This window comes from Chiloscyllium plagiosum, chromosome 11 (assembly GCF_004010195.1).
Source record: "Chiloscyllium plagiosum isolate BGI_BamShark_2017 chromosome 11, ASM401019v2, whole genome shotgun sequence".
NCBI lineage: Eukaryota > Metazoa > Chordata > Chondrichthyes > Orectolobiformes > Hemiscylliidae > Chiloscyllium > Chiloscyllium plagiosum.
In genome coordinates this window covers 74443470-74459399 of record NC_057720.1, presented here as the reverse complement: position 1 = coordinate 74459399, position 15930 = coordinate 74443470, and the positions used below count along the sequence as shown (strand labels likewise).

The window sequence follows — 15930 nt, the reverse complement described above, 5'->3', positions numbered from 1 at the left end:
AATGGATGCACCTACCTTCCTTTCCAATGCTAAAGCCACAAGACCCTGGTCTCTCGCAGGCTTGACCTCGTGGAAACCAGGAACCGAGGCCCGACCAGCGCTAGAACAGGGAACACAGTGACCCAACATCGAGGAGGCCTGACCGAACCAGCCACAAAACCCCTCGAAACACTCAAGGCCGTGCCCAGGACCCTATCAGGAACACAAACTCACCTTTCGGAGCAGCAGACCTCCCTCACACACACCCGGGATCGACTAAGAGCAGTCACCTCTCCAGGAAATGCGGGAGACATGCTGAAATTCAGGTGAGACTGAAACTAAGGAACTATAAGTCCCCCTTCCCCAGCATACTCCTTGCAAATGTCCAAGCCATTAAAAACAAGATGGATGACCTTAAAGCCAAACTGGTGTATGCTCTACTTGATAGAAACATGGCTCACTCCTGCTACGTCTGACTATGCCTTAAAATATAAGGATTTCTCAGGTCATGAAATGGACCACTCAGCATCGTCTGACAAGGCAACGCATGATTGAGTCTGCCTCCTAATCAATACCCATTGGTGCTCAGATATGGTGATCCTGGTGAGTTAGTGCTCCCCTGACCTAGAATACCAAACTGTGTAGTGCCGTCCCTAATATTGACCATGTGAGCTCACCTCTGTCATCCTGATTGTAATCTACACTCCACCCCATGCAGAAGTGAAGAGTGCACTTGACAAAGTATACAACGCTACAAACAATGTTGGGACAGAATATCCCGAGGCTTTGCTCATCGTAGTCGATGATTTCAATCCGGCCAACCTCAAAAGCATGCTACCAAAACGCCATCGACACATCTCCTTTCTCACCAGAGGTCCAAACATCCTTGACATCAAAAATGTCTGCTGCCCCATTCCCTGCTGCATTTTGGAAAAATCAGATCACAACACTTTGTTCCACCACCAGGCTTACAAGCAGCTATTGAAATGTGAGGACCCAGTACAGAAAGTAATGTACTGTTGATTTGAGGCAATAGAAGGGCTTCTGGAGGACTGCTTAGAGTCGGTGGACTGGTCCATATTCAAGAACTCAGTGGCCAACGTAAATGAGTATGCACCGCCTTCAAAGGCTTTATTAGTAAGTGTAGAAGACTGTGTGTCAAAGATGTTGACCTGCATGTTCCCCACCAGAAACCATGGATGAACCAGGAGATCCACTCCTTACTGGACTCCAGATCTGTGGTGTACAAGTTGGGCAACACTAACCTATACAGGAAATCCAGGCACAACCTTCGCAAGGCCATCAGAGTCACCAAGAGGCAATATCAAACTAAGCTGAGACCCAGAACAACCTCGCGGACAAGGCTTACATTTCGTGAACTGAGAAATCCTTATATTTTAAGACATAAAGAGACGTAGCAGGAGTGAGCCAAGGCTTACACAACATAATCGGCCACAAAGCGAAGTCAAACAGAATTGTGGGCAACAAGCTCAATGCATTCTATGTTTGCTTTGTACAGAAAGTCAATGATGTCACCTATCCCATCGGCCTCAGATGCACCGTACCCGTGGTAACCGCACCAGACCTTAGGTTGGCCTTCATGAGAGTGAACCCACAGAGAGTGACTGGCCCAGGTGGAATTCCTGGCTGTGCACTTTGATCCTGTGGGGACCAACTGATTGGAATAGTCAAAGACAACTTTAACCTCGCCTAACTATTGCCTGAAGTCCCCACCCGCTTCAAGAAGACCACCATCATCCAGGTGCCAAAGAACAAATCATGCAGTGTGCCTCAACGACTACCACCTGGTGACTCTGACCTTCCATAAATTATGAAGTGTTTCGAGAGATTCGTCATGGCTCATGTCAATTCCAGCCTCCCAGATTACCTTGATCCGTTGTAATTTGCCTACCAGTGCAACAGGTCCACAGCAGAACGCCATCTCCCTGGCCCTACACTTATTCCTGGATAACAAGGATACTTCCATCAGGCTCCTACTTATTGACTACATTTCCACCTTCAACACCATAATTCCAAATAAACTCATCTCTCAACTCTGACACTAGGTTTCAGCTCCCCCCTGCTGTAGCTGGTTCCTCGCCTTCCTGACCCATAGACTACAATCAGTAAGAATAGGCAAGAACACCTCCTCCACCATAATCTGCAACACCGGTACCCTGCAAGGTTGTGTATTCAGCCCCCTACCCTTTATCCACTCATGACTGTGTGGCCAAATTCCGTCCCAACTCCACTTACAAATTTACTGACAGCACCACCATTGTAGGTCGAATTCAAACAATGATGAGACAGAATACAGGAAAGAAATTGCGTGCTTAGCAGAATGGTGTAAAGACAACAATCTCACCATCAATGTCAGTGAAACAAAAAGAGCTGATCACTGAATTCAGGAAGTTGAGTGGAGACACACCCCTGTTTGCATCAATGGTGCTGTGGTAGACATGGTTGAGAGCATCACCTGGGAATGTTCCTGGGAATGACGATCACCAACAATCAGTCCTGGTCCATCTATGTCAACTCAATGTTCAAGAAAGCGTAACAATTTCCTCAGAAGGTGGAGGAAATTCAGCATGTTCACAAGGATTCTTACCAATTCTTATAGCGGCACCACAGAAAGCATTCTATCCTGATGCATCACAATGTGGTTTGGCAACTGCTCTTCCTAAGACCCCAGGAACTACAGAGAGCCGTGAACAATGTCACGCAAACCAGCTTTCCACCCATTGACTCTGTGTATGCTGCCCACTGCCTCATGACTGCAACCAACATGATCACAGCCCCCTTCATTACCAGTTATATTCTGTTCCACCTCCTTCCATCAGGCACGTTTGAAATCACATACTAACAGTTTCAAGAACAGCTTCTTCCCTGCTGCTGTCAGAATTTTGAATGGACCTCTCATATCTTACAGTTGATCTTTCTCTGTGCCTTCTCTGTAGTTGTAACACTGTATTTTGCACTCTGTTCTAATACCCTGATGTGCTTGTGTAAGATATGATTTGTCTGGATAGCACGCAAAACAATACTTTTCATTGCATCTCGGTACATGTGACAATAATTAATCAAATCAAATCAAACTGTCCTGATCAGTACAAGACAAGAAGCATTGACAAATTGTGTCTTTTTTCAGCAATGTCCTCTGGTTTATCAAGCTAAGTGCTCATCCCTCTGATGTCACTGGCATAGTTGATGCACATGTATCGGTCTGTTTATCTTACTTGGTGGGTGGCACAGGTGTAATCTAGCAACACCGCACCTACCCTCCCCCCGCCTCACCCCAGAAACCCTATCATTAATTGTGGACTGGTTGATTACCCTTTTGCATGCCACTTGCTCTTCCATTCCTACTCAGGAAATCATCAGTTTTTTTTAATTCATTCATGGGATGTGGGTATTGCTGCCTAAGCGAACATGTATAGTGCATTTCCAAGTGTCCCTTGATAAGACGATGGTAAACTCCCTTCTTGAAGCGTTGCAGTCCTTAGGGTGGACAGCTACACAATGCTGTTAGGGAGGGAACTCTAGGACTTGAACTCAGACATGAATTCAGGAGCTGGTAGGATACTGGTAATGTCACTGGATGAGTAATCTTAAAACTCTAATTCATATTCTAGCTACACAGGTTAAATCCCAGCATGGCAGATAGTGAAATTTGAATTCAACAAAAATCTTGAGCTAAAAAGCTAGCTTATTGGGAACCAAAAATGTATATTTGTTGTTAGTCCTAGAAACATTGGAGTCAATGAAGAAATCTCTCAGCTGATTGGAGTTAAACTAATGTGTGAAGAAATATACTCATTGCCAATTTGGAATTGTCAGTCAGATTTGTAGTGTTGTGCAGTTGTCTATACTGGATGCAATATGTAATGCTACACAGAGCCCTGTTCATGCACTGATCCTGTTTCAATTCATCAACATGTGATATTATGGTTTGTTTTTAAAGAGGATTGATATAGCTAAAAGCTTACTATAAATATAAAATCAGTGACTCAAGAGTGCGGTGCTGGAAAAGCACAGGGGTGAGAGGGGAAAGATATAAAAGAGGCCTAAGGGGCATCTTTTTCATGCAGAGGGTGGTACATGCATGGAATGAGCTGCCAGAGGAAGTGGTGGAGGCTGGTACAATTGCAACATTTAAAAGGCATCTGGATGGGTATACGAATAGGAAGGGTTTGGCGGGATCTAGGTCGGGTGCTGGCAGGTAGGACTAGATTGGCTTGGGATATCTGGTCGGCATGGACGGGTTGAACCAAAGGGTCTGTTTCCGTGCTGTACATCTCTATAACTCTATGTGATAGCATAGCCAATCATAAGTTGCATTGATGTTACTTTTGAGGTAGACAAACTCTTATGGCTGTACATCTCTATGACTATGACTCTATCAGGAATGAGGCTGGGAGCCTCGCGGGTGGAGAGATAAATGGGAGGGGTTGGAGTTGGGGCTGGGGGCAAGGTAGCTGAGAGTGCAATAAGTGGATGGAGGTGGGGTTGACGGTGATGGGTCGGAGGGGAGGGTGGAGCGGCTAGGTGGGAAGGAAGATGGACAGGTGGGACAGGTCATGAGGACAGTGCTGAGCTGCAAGGTTAGATCTGGGGTAAGGTGGGGTTAAGGGAATTGAGGAAACTGGAGAAATCCATATTGATGCCATGGTGTTGGAGGGTCCTGAGGCGGAAGATGAGTTGTCCTTCCTCCAGGCATCGGATGGTAAGGGAGTGGCGAGCTGGAGGGTTGGAACTTCAGAGCACTTCAGAGAACACCTCCAGAACACCCACACCAACCAACCCCACCACCCCGTGGTCGAACACTTCAACTCGCCCTCCCACTCTGCCAAGGACATGCAGGTCCTTGGCCTCCTCCACCATTCTCATGACCTGTCCCATCTGTCCATCTTCCTTCCCACTTATCTGCACCACTTGTCCCTCCAACTTATCACCTTTACCCCACCTCCATCCATTTATTGCACTCTCAGCTACCTCCCCACCCAGCCCCTACCCCCAGCCCCACCCCCTTCCCATTTATCTCTCCACCCCTGAGGCTCCTAGCCTCATTCCTGATGAAGTTGATTTTCCTGCTCCTCGGATGGTGCCTGACCTGCTGTGCATTTCCAGCACCACATTCTTGACTCTAATCTCCAGCATCTGCAGTCCTCATTTTCACCTAAAATTAGTGACTGGCTGGTAGAGTCCTGTATGAAATATCAGATTCAGGGAAAGACTAGAAGATATAGATAACAAAGGGCTGCCAATCCACAACCTTCTCAGAAGGACAAAGGTAAAAATCACACAACACCAGGTTATAGTCCAACAGGTTTATTTGGAAGCACTGGCTTTTGAAGTGCTGCTCCTTCATCATGTAGCTGTGGAGCAGGACCATAAGACATTGAAATTACAGTAAAAGATCACAGTATCATGCATGCAATGTATATGATATATTGAACAAACCTAGATTGCTGTTAAGTCTCAGAAGGAAGCCACCTCCTGCAGGGTATACAACAAAAGGTTAAAAAGTGGTCTTTCTGCATTAGTGGTTTAACATGCTCATCTGTGATGTCCAGGTTTGAGAACAACCATTAAATACCCTTCCTCTGCAGGTAAGGAAAGAGAAATACCACTGACTCCACATGTTGCGGGACAGCCACCATTGAACGTAGCCAGAGTAAAAGCATGTCAACGATCCTGCAAAGCCAAAAATAGCTAAATTGATTTCTGAGCCACTAAAATCCTTCCTCCAAGTATCACCCAAGGTAACATGTGCAACTTTCCTCAGTCCACTCTTCAAAAACAACTCAGAAACTGATCTGTATATCTATTACTGGACTCACTTCTTATCTGTGTGCTTGTGTGTTGCATTAGATTGTTTCTTCATGTGTATAGTAATTAATAAACTCATTCTTTTGCTAATTCAAAAAAGTCTGTTTAAATTGGCTTTTTGTAAAATTTAATTTAATTTGTTCTAGAAGCAAGTTTTTCTTCTAGAACAAATAAAAGATCCTTTCTAACTTAACCTTGTTGTGACCAAGCAAGATGTGATGTAGAATTTTTCATGAGGAAGATATTGAAAAGGAGCCACCAATCATAATCCCACCCACCTCAGGCTTGTAAGTTGCCAGGGTTGGAGGGTTTGAGCTGTAGAGAGAGGTGAATAGGCTGGGGCAATTTTCCCTGGAGCATCGGAGGCTGAGGGGTGACCTTTAGGGGTTTAGAAAATCATGAGGGGCATGGAGAGGGTAAATAGACAAGGTTTTTTTTTCTCCAGGGTAGGGGAGTCCAAAACTAGAGGGCATAGGTTTACAGTAAGAGGGGAAAGATTTAAAAGAGACCTAAAGGGCAACCTTTCCACACAGAGTGTAGTGTGTGGATGGAATGAGCTGCCAAAGGAAGTGGTGGAGGAAGCGGTACAATTACAACATTTAAAAGGCATCTGGATGGGTATACGAATAGGAAGAATTTAGAGGGATATGGGCCAAATGCTGGCAAATGGGACAAGATTAATTTAGGCTATCTGGTCAGCAGGGACGGGTTGGACTGAAGGGACTGTTTTTATGATGTTTTTGTGCTGTGAATCTATGACAACTTGCTACAAGGTGACATTTGATCTAGTGTGTACTTCAGGTGAAAATTTACATCACTGGAGATGGAACTAGTATCTCTCCTTGTCCCCATTACACTAACCTATGAGCCCTCCCCACACATGGAGGAAGGTATAGATGATCTGATTAGTAAGCTTGCAGCTGACACTAAGATTGGTGGAGTAGCAAAGAGTGAAGGGGACTATCAGAGAATGCAGCAGAATATAGATAGATTGGAGAGGTGGGCAGAGAAATGACAGGTGGAGTTCAATCTGGGCAATTGCAAGATGATGCATTTTGGAAGAGATTAAATTCTCGAGAGAATTAAATGGTAAGTGGAAAAGCCCTGGGGAAAATTGATGCGCAGAGAGATCTGGGTGTTCATGTCCATTGTACCATGAAGGTAGCGATGCAGGTTGATAGATTGGTCAAGAAGGCATATGGCATGCTTTCCTTCATTGAACAGGGTATTGAGTATAAGAGGTGGCTGGTCATTTGCAATACTGTGTACGGGTTCTGGTTGCCACATTTACAAAAGGATGTGGATGCTTTGATGAGGGTGCAGAGGAGGTTCACCAGGCTGTTGCCTGGTATGGAGGGTGCTAGCTATGAGGAGAGGTTGAGTAGATTAGGATTATTTTCATTAGAAAGATGGAGGTTGAGGAGGGACCTGATTGAGGAATACAAAATCATGAGGGGTATGTACGGGCTGGATAGCAAGAAGCTTTTTCCCAGAGTGGGGCTCAATTACTAGGGGTCACGAGTTCAAGGTGAGAGGGGAAAAGTTTAAGAGATAGATGCGTAGAAAATTCCTTATGCAGACAGTGGTGGGTGCCTGGAACACATTGCCAGCGAAGGTGGTAGAGGCAGGCGTGATAGCATCATTTAAGATGTATCTCGACAGATACATGAATGGGCAGGGAGCAGAGGGATACAGATCCTTTGAAAATAGGCAATAGGTTTAGAGAAAGGATCAGGATTGGCACAGGCTTGGAGAGCTAAAGGGCCTGTTCCTGTGCTGTAATATTCTTTGTTTTTTGTTTGTTCTCTTTGTTTACTAAAATAATCATTCTTTGATCAGATCAGAACAAGGAGAAACTGCCTTGGAAAGATTTACATTATCAATCATCAAAACTCAGACCTTGCCTATGTCCTGTGACAGTTTGTGTAAAGTTGTCTTACCTAGCTGATGAAACACTGTCTTTCCCACGACAAAAGTACATGCCAGCTGGACAAAAAAAAATTACCAAAGTTATTTTCCAAATAACAGGTTACAATCTTGGCATCAGCATTAATTTAATACCATGATAAAATACCCACAGATTTCCTTCCTTGTACCAGGGGGTGATGCAACATCATTTGCAGTATGTTAGTCAATCCCAGTTACTCTACAGCTAATAAAAACACATGGTTCAGAAGTAATTTATCATGCCTGCCTCGACATTCTTGCTGAGCTACTAGTTGTGTCCTGCCCTTTCCCATAGGCCTGCAAATACTTTTCAAGTAGAGATCCAATTTCCCTTTGAAAGTGACGACTGAGTCTGCTTATACCACCCTGTAAGGCAGTATAATACATAGAAGAACTCACAAAGGTAATAATAAAAGTCTTTTCATCTCTGAATCCCATCATCCCAGTCACTAATCTGGGTAATCAGTGCTTTATTATGTTTAATTCGATAGTCATTTTACTTTCTTCTATTTATATGATTTGATGTCCTTTTTAGAGTACAGAACTTATAGTATAGTATAATACAGTATTTGGATGGTGCTTAGGATGCTAATTGTAACACTGAGGGTGTATCTGCATAAACACTTCTAAGATTAAAAATCACACTACACCAGGTTATTGTCCAACAGGTTTATTTGGAAGTACTAATTTTCAGAGCATTGGTCCTTCATCAGGTAATCGGTGGGGCACCTGATGAAGAAGCAGTGCTCCGAAAGCTATGACTTCCACATAAATCTGTTGGATAATAACCTGGGTGTTGTGATTTTTAACTTTGTTCACCCCAGTCCATCACAGGTACCTCCACATCTTCTAAGATTGGTAATCTAAACAAAGAAGCCAGCAAATGTTTGAGGATACAAGTTTAAAATTATATTTAGAGCTCAGCAATTCGAGATGATGTCAGGAAGCAATTTCTTTTCCCTGCAAGTAGGGAAAAGTAGGTAAATTAAAAATTTCAAAACCAATCAATACCATTTGACAGAACAGTGGCAAGTAAATGCAGGTAATGTAGAGATCTGCAAAGATTAAATGGAAGGCCCAAAACAGGAGAATAGTCTTCTAATGATCAGTTCTTATAAAAAACATCAAATGTCTGAAATGAGATCTCAGAGTTTGAGGAATCATATTGATTTGCTGGAACAGTTCTTTGGGATGCACTGCAACTTGTGACTGATGAAAGATTTTGGCCAAAAAAACTGAGATAGCTGTCACTGTTCATGTCGTATCAACACACCAGATATTAAGATTTAGTGAACTATATTCAATGGTCATGATTTTATCTTTTACACTTATGTGATTCTCTTGGGTTGATTCTTTGGTGATTGGTGTTTCATGAATGATTTCAAGTTATTTCTGTTCTGTGCAGTAAGTATCTTCTTTGTCTTTACTTACTCTGTAGGTGATGGGTGCAAAGGCTTTCAATAAGTCTGCTTTTTCTGCAGTTTCATTCTTAAATGGAAAACGTGCAATATGGACAGCTGTAACCACAATGTAGATACAGTCTGAACTCATACCACATGCCATCTGGATGGGTTGTCATATAGGTGTTGTGATGAGTGAGGTGGGAAAACTCAGAAAGTCTGTTTAATCCAGATGTTCAGTCCTCTTCTGGGAGAGGTCATTGACCTCAGGCATACCACTTTGGAACCTTTTACCCTCTTCTAAAGGTGCAGTATAAATGCATGCTGTTGTCACATCATCTTACAGACATTAACCATGCAGTAGAAAAGCTTCAATAGCTGGGCCATTTAGGATTCTAAATCAACCTTCAGTGGAAGTCATGGATTCTAACAAAATATTTATTGCATTGCTAACCTTAATCACCGGCAGAACAAGACTTGTTAATGAATCGCAACCACATTATAGACGCAGTCCATAACGTAACACTGAAACAGTACATCTTTTGAAGCTGTAGCAAAAACATCCGAGTGAAAATATGGTTCACTAGTCGCATCTCTGCTGAGACCTACGCAAAAGGACAATATTTGCATGATCTTCAGACTTTGCACTTATTTGAATTAGAAACCAAAGTGCAGTTCTGCATGCGTGTGATACTGCTATTGGGTTGAGCAACAACGTCAACAATGGCCCAAAAAGACAGAACTTCCTTTTTTGTGGTATCATGAACTCACATCACCCAGTTCTGTTTAAGTAAACAAATACTTCCCCCCCTCATCTCACCCCACCCCAACACCAGAGCTCTTACATATATATCAGTGCGATCTAAGAGGAACAAGAAATAGTCAAAGAAACGTGAACAGAACAGCAAGTGAAGCAGTGCCTCTAAGGCAAGTCAACCAGTCGGAGATGCCTGAACTCAAGCTCCCTCAGAATACGTCAAGCAATTTGGAAGAAGTCTACTGCAACTGTAGCTCTACTGGAACTGAAAAGACAGAGAAAAAGAAAGCAAAGAACCTGTAAGTATTACTCTTACTAGGCATTTCCAAATTACAGCATTTCTAACTAATTTCTACAAATTAGTATTATGCCAACATGACTGACTTTCCCTCCCAAATTGCACTTTAACAGTAAATGTGCACATTTGCAAATAACGTAAACCATTTTGTTCTTTTATATTAAAAATATTTAAACTCAAACAGAGCTACGGATACCTTAGGAAAGTCAGTTGTAATGTCTTTGAACAAATATTTCTCATGTACATTGTTAACTTCTCTGCTTATTTATAAAATTACATGCTGCAGAAAGGTAGGTGCAAATTACAATGCAAATTAGAGTTGTCCTGTACTCTGAATACTTTACTGTTAATCATTGTGTTAATCAAATATGAAAATATCATTCTTTTACTGGGATCCAAAATGAAAAATTAATGCAAATTATTTGAAGACAAAGATGAAACGTCAGCAGAGCTCTAAATGATTTCAACACAGAGGCTTTATCTATAAAGCATAGTCTGCCTGCATTAGTCTATCTATATCTCAGGCCATTTCAACAGCACATCTTCAGAGGTCACCCTGTTCCATTTTGTCTAAACCCGTATTTTCTTCATGCACTTTACTTCTGCTTGTGGTACTCTTGAGATAACTTACTGCTTGCTAACTGTATTCCATTTCTTTAAACAACATAGGATATGAATGTTATATTTGAGTAAAACAAACCTAAACGAAGGAAATTCTAATGAGCACATCTTAAACAGATTGCTTTAATTCTTTTAACTGTGATTGTTTAATTAGAAACTCTTCTTTTGACAATACTAACACTTGCTTTTCTCAAAATGATGTTTAGAACCCAGGACTTGAAGAGTCGGCTGCTTTCGGCATTACTGAACTCCAATTCTGAACATTCATCCATTAGCTTTCTACCCAGGATGTCAGCGAAATTGAATCTGTCCATTGGGTGAGTACCTTATCATTCAAGCCGTTGACCACTGAATTCTCTTTGTCAAAAATATTTGATTACAAGTTAAACATTGTATAATTGCAATCTGCAGCATGACAGAGTCTAGGATGTACTTTTCATATTATAGGAATAAAAGCGTTTACTAACAGGGAAAGAAATATTTCAGATCCAAGCTCATTTCACTGGCTAAGCCTAACACTCCTAATGTTCTTTATTCATCCTATGTTTCATCTTACCAATATAAAAATCAGAAAGTCTGTTCATTTTAAACGTGTCTGCGTGGGTTTCCTCCGGGTGCTCCGGTTTCCTCCCACAGTCCAAAACAAATGTGCAGGTTAGGTGAATTGGCCATGCTAAATTGCCCGTAGTGTTAGGTGAAGGGGTAAATGTATGGGAAGGTCAGTGTGGAATAGTTGGGCCGAAAGGCCTGTTTCCACACTGTAAGTAATTTAATCTAACAAAAAAGTTAAAAGTTGCTTTGAGTTTAGGAATTAAATATTCTAAGTTATTTCTTCTCTCTTTCTACAGACTCACTCATGAAGAAGCTATGCAATGGTCCAAGTCTTTGGACATTCTCCTGGCTGATCCATGTAAGTGATATTTCTTACTCTTTGATGAGTGCTGCTAGAATACTATTGCTTGGATTTTTTTAAATAACAATAAGTAATAATTTGACTTGACATTTTCACTTCCTCCAGGTGGTCTTGCTGCATTCAGGGATTTTCTTAAGTCAGAGTTCAGTGAGGAAAACATTGACTTCTGGTTGGTCTGTGAGGATTACAAAAAAACCAAGTCTTCTTCAAAACTGGGCTCCAAGGCTCAACATATTTACTCAGAATTCATACGGAGTGATGCCCCAAAACAAGTGAGTGTTTTTTCTTTTGTCAACAGAAACGCCATATGGGCTAAACTGCATAAATAATGATAGATGAAAGCCACACAATTGACTGACCTGTCACTAATTTAAACAAAAACAGTCCCAGTGAATGTGGTGTAAATCCTTTGTACAGGTGTTGAGACTGAGTCCCTTCACCATTTGTAACGGTATGTAACAAAACTGAAGAATGTCATTATCGTCCAATCAACTCAAAAGAAAGCATCCCTAAATCTTTAGCTCATTGAGTTGCAATGACGAATACTACAGGTTAAGAAAGTGCGAGTCAGGTCCCAGCCCAATCTTGAGTGATGATATTCTATTCAACTATTTAATGAAAAGAAGCATCTGCACTCAGACTAGTATCTCCCAGACACTATTTTAAGCATTAAAACTTTAGTTAGAGACAACCTGTGAGCAGACAGATATTTTCAAGTACATTGTTTTCAAGTGACCAAAGGGTTGGAAGGAGTCCTCACCCTAGTTTTTTAACTCTGATTTCCCCTGAGGAAAACTAAATCTATTTGTGAAAATTCACCCCCAGTTGAGTCACAATTGCTGTAATGAAGAGTGAGTGTGAAAATGACAATCAGTAAAGTGCAAGCTACCATTGCAATCCCCATGGACACTGCTGAAGTAAGCCAATGTGGAGTAGATCACACACTAATCTGGACACAGCAGTTTGAACATGGCATAACCTAAAGCATAGTTTTAGCTTGAACTAGATTTGTGCAATCTGGGAAATTGGGTGCTCAGGCACCATTGGCTTTCAAAGTATAAAGTCTTATCACCCAATAAAGTGTCTCATGGAAGAATAGTGAGTCATTTGCCTAGTTCTGTTTTGCAGAATTGAAATGTCTAGCAACCACAAATGAATCTTCATTGTCCTCAGAAAAAGACAGTTCTTTATGATAGGTGGGTGATGCAGCAGTTACTTAAACAGATGGTTGGGGAAATTGAATTAGTCCCGTGATGTCTAGTGATCACATCAGAGTTTTGTTCAGCTTGTAAAAGCAAATTATTCACAGTAGTGAAAAGAGGGAAAACAGAGAATGGTCTATTCAACAGATGTCTTGTTCTATCCATAGGTCAACATTGATGGTAATACAAGAGATTTGGTCAGCAAAAGCATTCTACTGCCAACCCCAACTTGTTTTGAGGCAGCCCAGCGAATTATCTTCAGCCTGATGGAGAAAGACTCTTACCCCAGGTTCTTAAAGTCAGATGCCTACTTAAACCTGATAAACAAGACACAGGGCAACAAGAACAACAGTTAAATGAAGAATTCTGACCCAAAAATAAAGCGAAGTATGAACGTCTAATTCTGTATCGCTCATTTCTGAGTGTACCACAGTACTTCACAAAGCTCGAGAGCTGGATCTGCTGGGAAATGGAAATTAAACCTGAAACTTGATGTCAAATGAACAATGACTCCATATGTAACACAGCTAAAACACGGTGAAGGACTAGGACAATCTTCAAGGACAAATGCTGTGTTTCCCAATGCTCTGGCATATGTGTGTAATTACAAACTTTCTCATCATTATCAAGACCATAGTTTTTTCTTCACGCAAGAATGTAACGGTGAACTTGTGACAAGTTTGTTTTAGTAAAGGGGCTGAATATTTTTGTGCAGGGGAGCATGAACTGAGCTTTCCTGTTCATACTCACTGGATCTTAAACTGAAAAGAAAAGCATTTCCTTTGACAGTTGCAACATAAGCTACGTGGCGCAGTTTTATCTGATGTTAGTGCAAGTCTCCAATGCTGCATATCCTGATGCACAATCCTCTTTACCAAATGTTACGTAATATTCTGATGCAGAAAGAAGGAACTTGGGTGAAAAAATGTATGTATTTATTATTTTATTTTTTTCTAATATTAAATGAAATGTTCTGAGCGTAGCATAATTGCAATGTCATGAAAAAGCCTGTAGATTGTAAACCTGTTGTTACAACTAATGGTAATATATGACCTAAGTTCATTAAAACACTTTGGCATTTTGGATAGTCTGCAGCATTTCAACTGCAAGTGGTGTCTTGCGAAGGCTGTTACCATAATGTACAGTGATGGTGACTGCTGAGCCATGGTCATGGTCTGCAGGAACTATCTCAACTCATCCACTAGTGCCTTATTTGATTTCTGAGATTTATTGAATAAAGCTAGATTGCAATCACTGCAAACATTCAGAATGTGAAATAACTTACCTTGACCTTCTGTTTGTGGAAGTATGTATCTTGGCTAGCATCTTCTATGCAATAAGACAGATGTCAAAGGAATGCCATCTGACCAAAGTTAACGCACAGACACAGAAGGATGGGTGATCAAATGTTTTGTGAAAAGAAATTACACCCACTATATCTGCCTTTAATGCTATTAATGAGCTTCCTTCTGGAAATTCCATTGGTCATATGATCAACACCATAATGATGAGCAAATTGGAGGATATGATTTGAAACCTGAGTAATCCTGATAAAATAGATCCTGATCATCAAATATCAAATATCTATCCGCTCAGATAGCTTTACTGACAAGGAAATTATGACCATCACTCTTCCTACAACATTACTAAAAGATATTTTCAAGATTGATTGAATAAATGTTGGTTTATCCTGGCTTTCTAACCTCTGATGCTCATGAACAGAAAATAAAATATTTGTTGTTGTAATTAAACTGTCAAGACTATTCATTCTTTTACTAATCTTAGCCGTTCTGTCCTAACGGAATTAAATAGTAGATGTTTCCCCATAATAATTGATGGCTTCAAACTATGTTTGATCTTTTTAGATCATCTATGATGTTTGCTTTACCATTTAACAAATTTCATTGGCCATTGTGATATCTAGTTAGTCAAGTGATCCAACCCATACTAAAGCATTAATGATTATCAAATAATCAAAGGCCGTAAATTGTGTTTTAAGCAATAATTAACATATGGGGGCTAACAATACTTAGAAGATGGTATGTAATACTGACAGTCTGTTACAAGGTCAATATTACATGCTTCTGGCCTAGATTTTCCTTTGCTCACTAATTTTACTAAATGTAAGCATATAAATTGTAGCCTAATATTTAGCTCTTTGAAGGTCTTGTGGCACAATAGAGAGTTACCCTGCCTCTGAATCAAAAACTCAGTGTTTGAAAAGATTTACAAGGGGATGTTGCCAGGGTTGGAGGGATTGAGCTACAGGGAGAGGCTGAACAGGCTGGGGCTGCTTTCCCTGGAATGTCGGAGGCTGAGGGGTGAACTTATAGAGGTTTATAACATCATGAGGGACATGGATAGGATAGATAGACAAGGTATTTTCCCTGAGGTGGGGGAATCCAAAATTAGAGGGCATAGGTTTAGGGTGAGAGGGGAAAGATATAAAAGAGACCTACGGGGCAACTTTTACACGCAGAGGGTGGTGCATATGTGGAATGGGCTGCCAGAGGAAGTGGTGGAGCCTAGTACAATTGCAACATTTAAAAGGCATCTGGATGGTTATATGAATAGGAAGGGTTTGGAGGGATATGGGGTGGGTGCTGCCAGGTAGGACTAGATTGGGTTGGGATATCTGGTCGGCATGGACAAGTTGGACTGAAAGGTCTGTTTCCATGCTATACATCTCTATGACTCTAAATTAAGGACTTGATCGCCAAGAAATTTGGATTCGTAATGTGGCCAAACAGGTTGCTTGTTGACCTGCAAATTCTTCAAATACATGATGGATGGCACAGTGGCTCAGTGGTTAGCACTGCTGCCTCACGGTCCCAGGTTCAATTCCAGCCTCGGGCATCTGTCTGTGTGGAGTTTGCATGGGTTTCCTCTGGGTCCTCCGTTTTCCTCCCAAAGATGTGCAGGTCAGGTGAATTGTCCATGCTAAATTGCCCATAGGTTAGGTGTGTTAGTCAGAGGGAAATGGG

General features: G+C 41.4%; 1 protein-coding gene and 1 long non-coding RNA gene across 2 annotated transcripts; one reads left to right on the top strand and one right to left on the bottom strand.

Annotated features, from left to right (window-relative positions):
• Window positions 1-5093: 5093 nt before the first annotated feature.
• LOC122554572 lies at window positions 5094-9974 on the bottom strand. The gene is made up of 3 exons (XR_006313029.1): window positions 9610-9974; window positions 7749-7794; window positions 5094-5673 (listed from the first exon to the last, which is right to left on the bottom strand). It is a non-coding gene; the product is annotated as an uncharacterized LOC122554572 (long non-coding RNA).
• A 48-nt stretch (window positions 9975-10022) lies between these two features.
• On the top strand, window positions 10023-14692 carry LOC122554571 (regulator of G-protein signaling 21-like). Its single transcript, XM_043699820.1, has 5 exons — window positions 10023-10211; window positions 11038-11148; window positions 11680-11741; window positions 11850-12016; window positions 13114-14692. The coding sequence occupies exons 1-5, from the start codon at window positions 10102-10104 to the stop codon at window positions 13300-13302; spliced, it is 639 nt and encodes a 212-aa protein (XP_043555755.1). The 5' UTR covers window positions 10023-10101; the 3' UTR covers window positions 13303-14692.
• The last annotated feature ends 1238 nt before the right edge of the window (window positions 14693-15930 follow it).

Excerpts from the sequence above, each read along its gene's own strand:
- LOC122554571 (XM_043699820.1), top strand. The coding sequence starts at position 10,102 with ATGCCTGAACTCAAGCTCCCTCAGAATACGTCAAGCAATTTGGAAGAA. Across the intron at positions 10,212-11,037 it reads AAAAAGAAAGCAAAGAACCT|AACCCAGGACTTGAAGAGTC; the intron begins GTAAGTATTACT and ends AATGATGTTTAG. Across the intron at positions 12,017-13,113 it reads GGAGTGATGCCCCAAAACAA|GTCAACATTGATGGTAATAC; the intron begins GTGAGTGTTTTT and ends TTCTATCCATAG.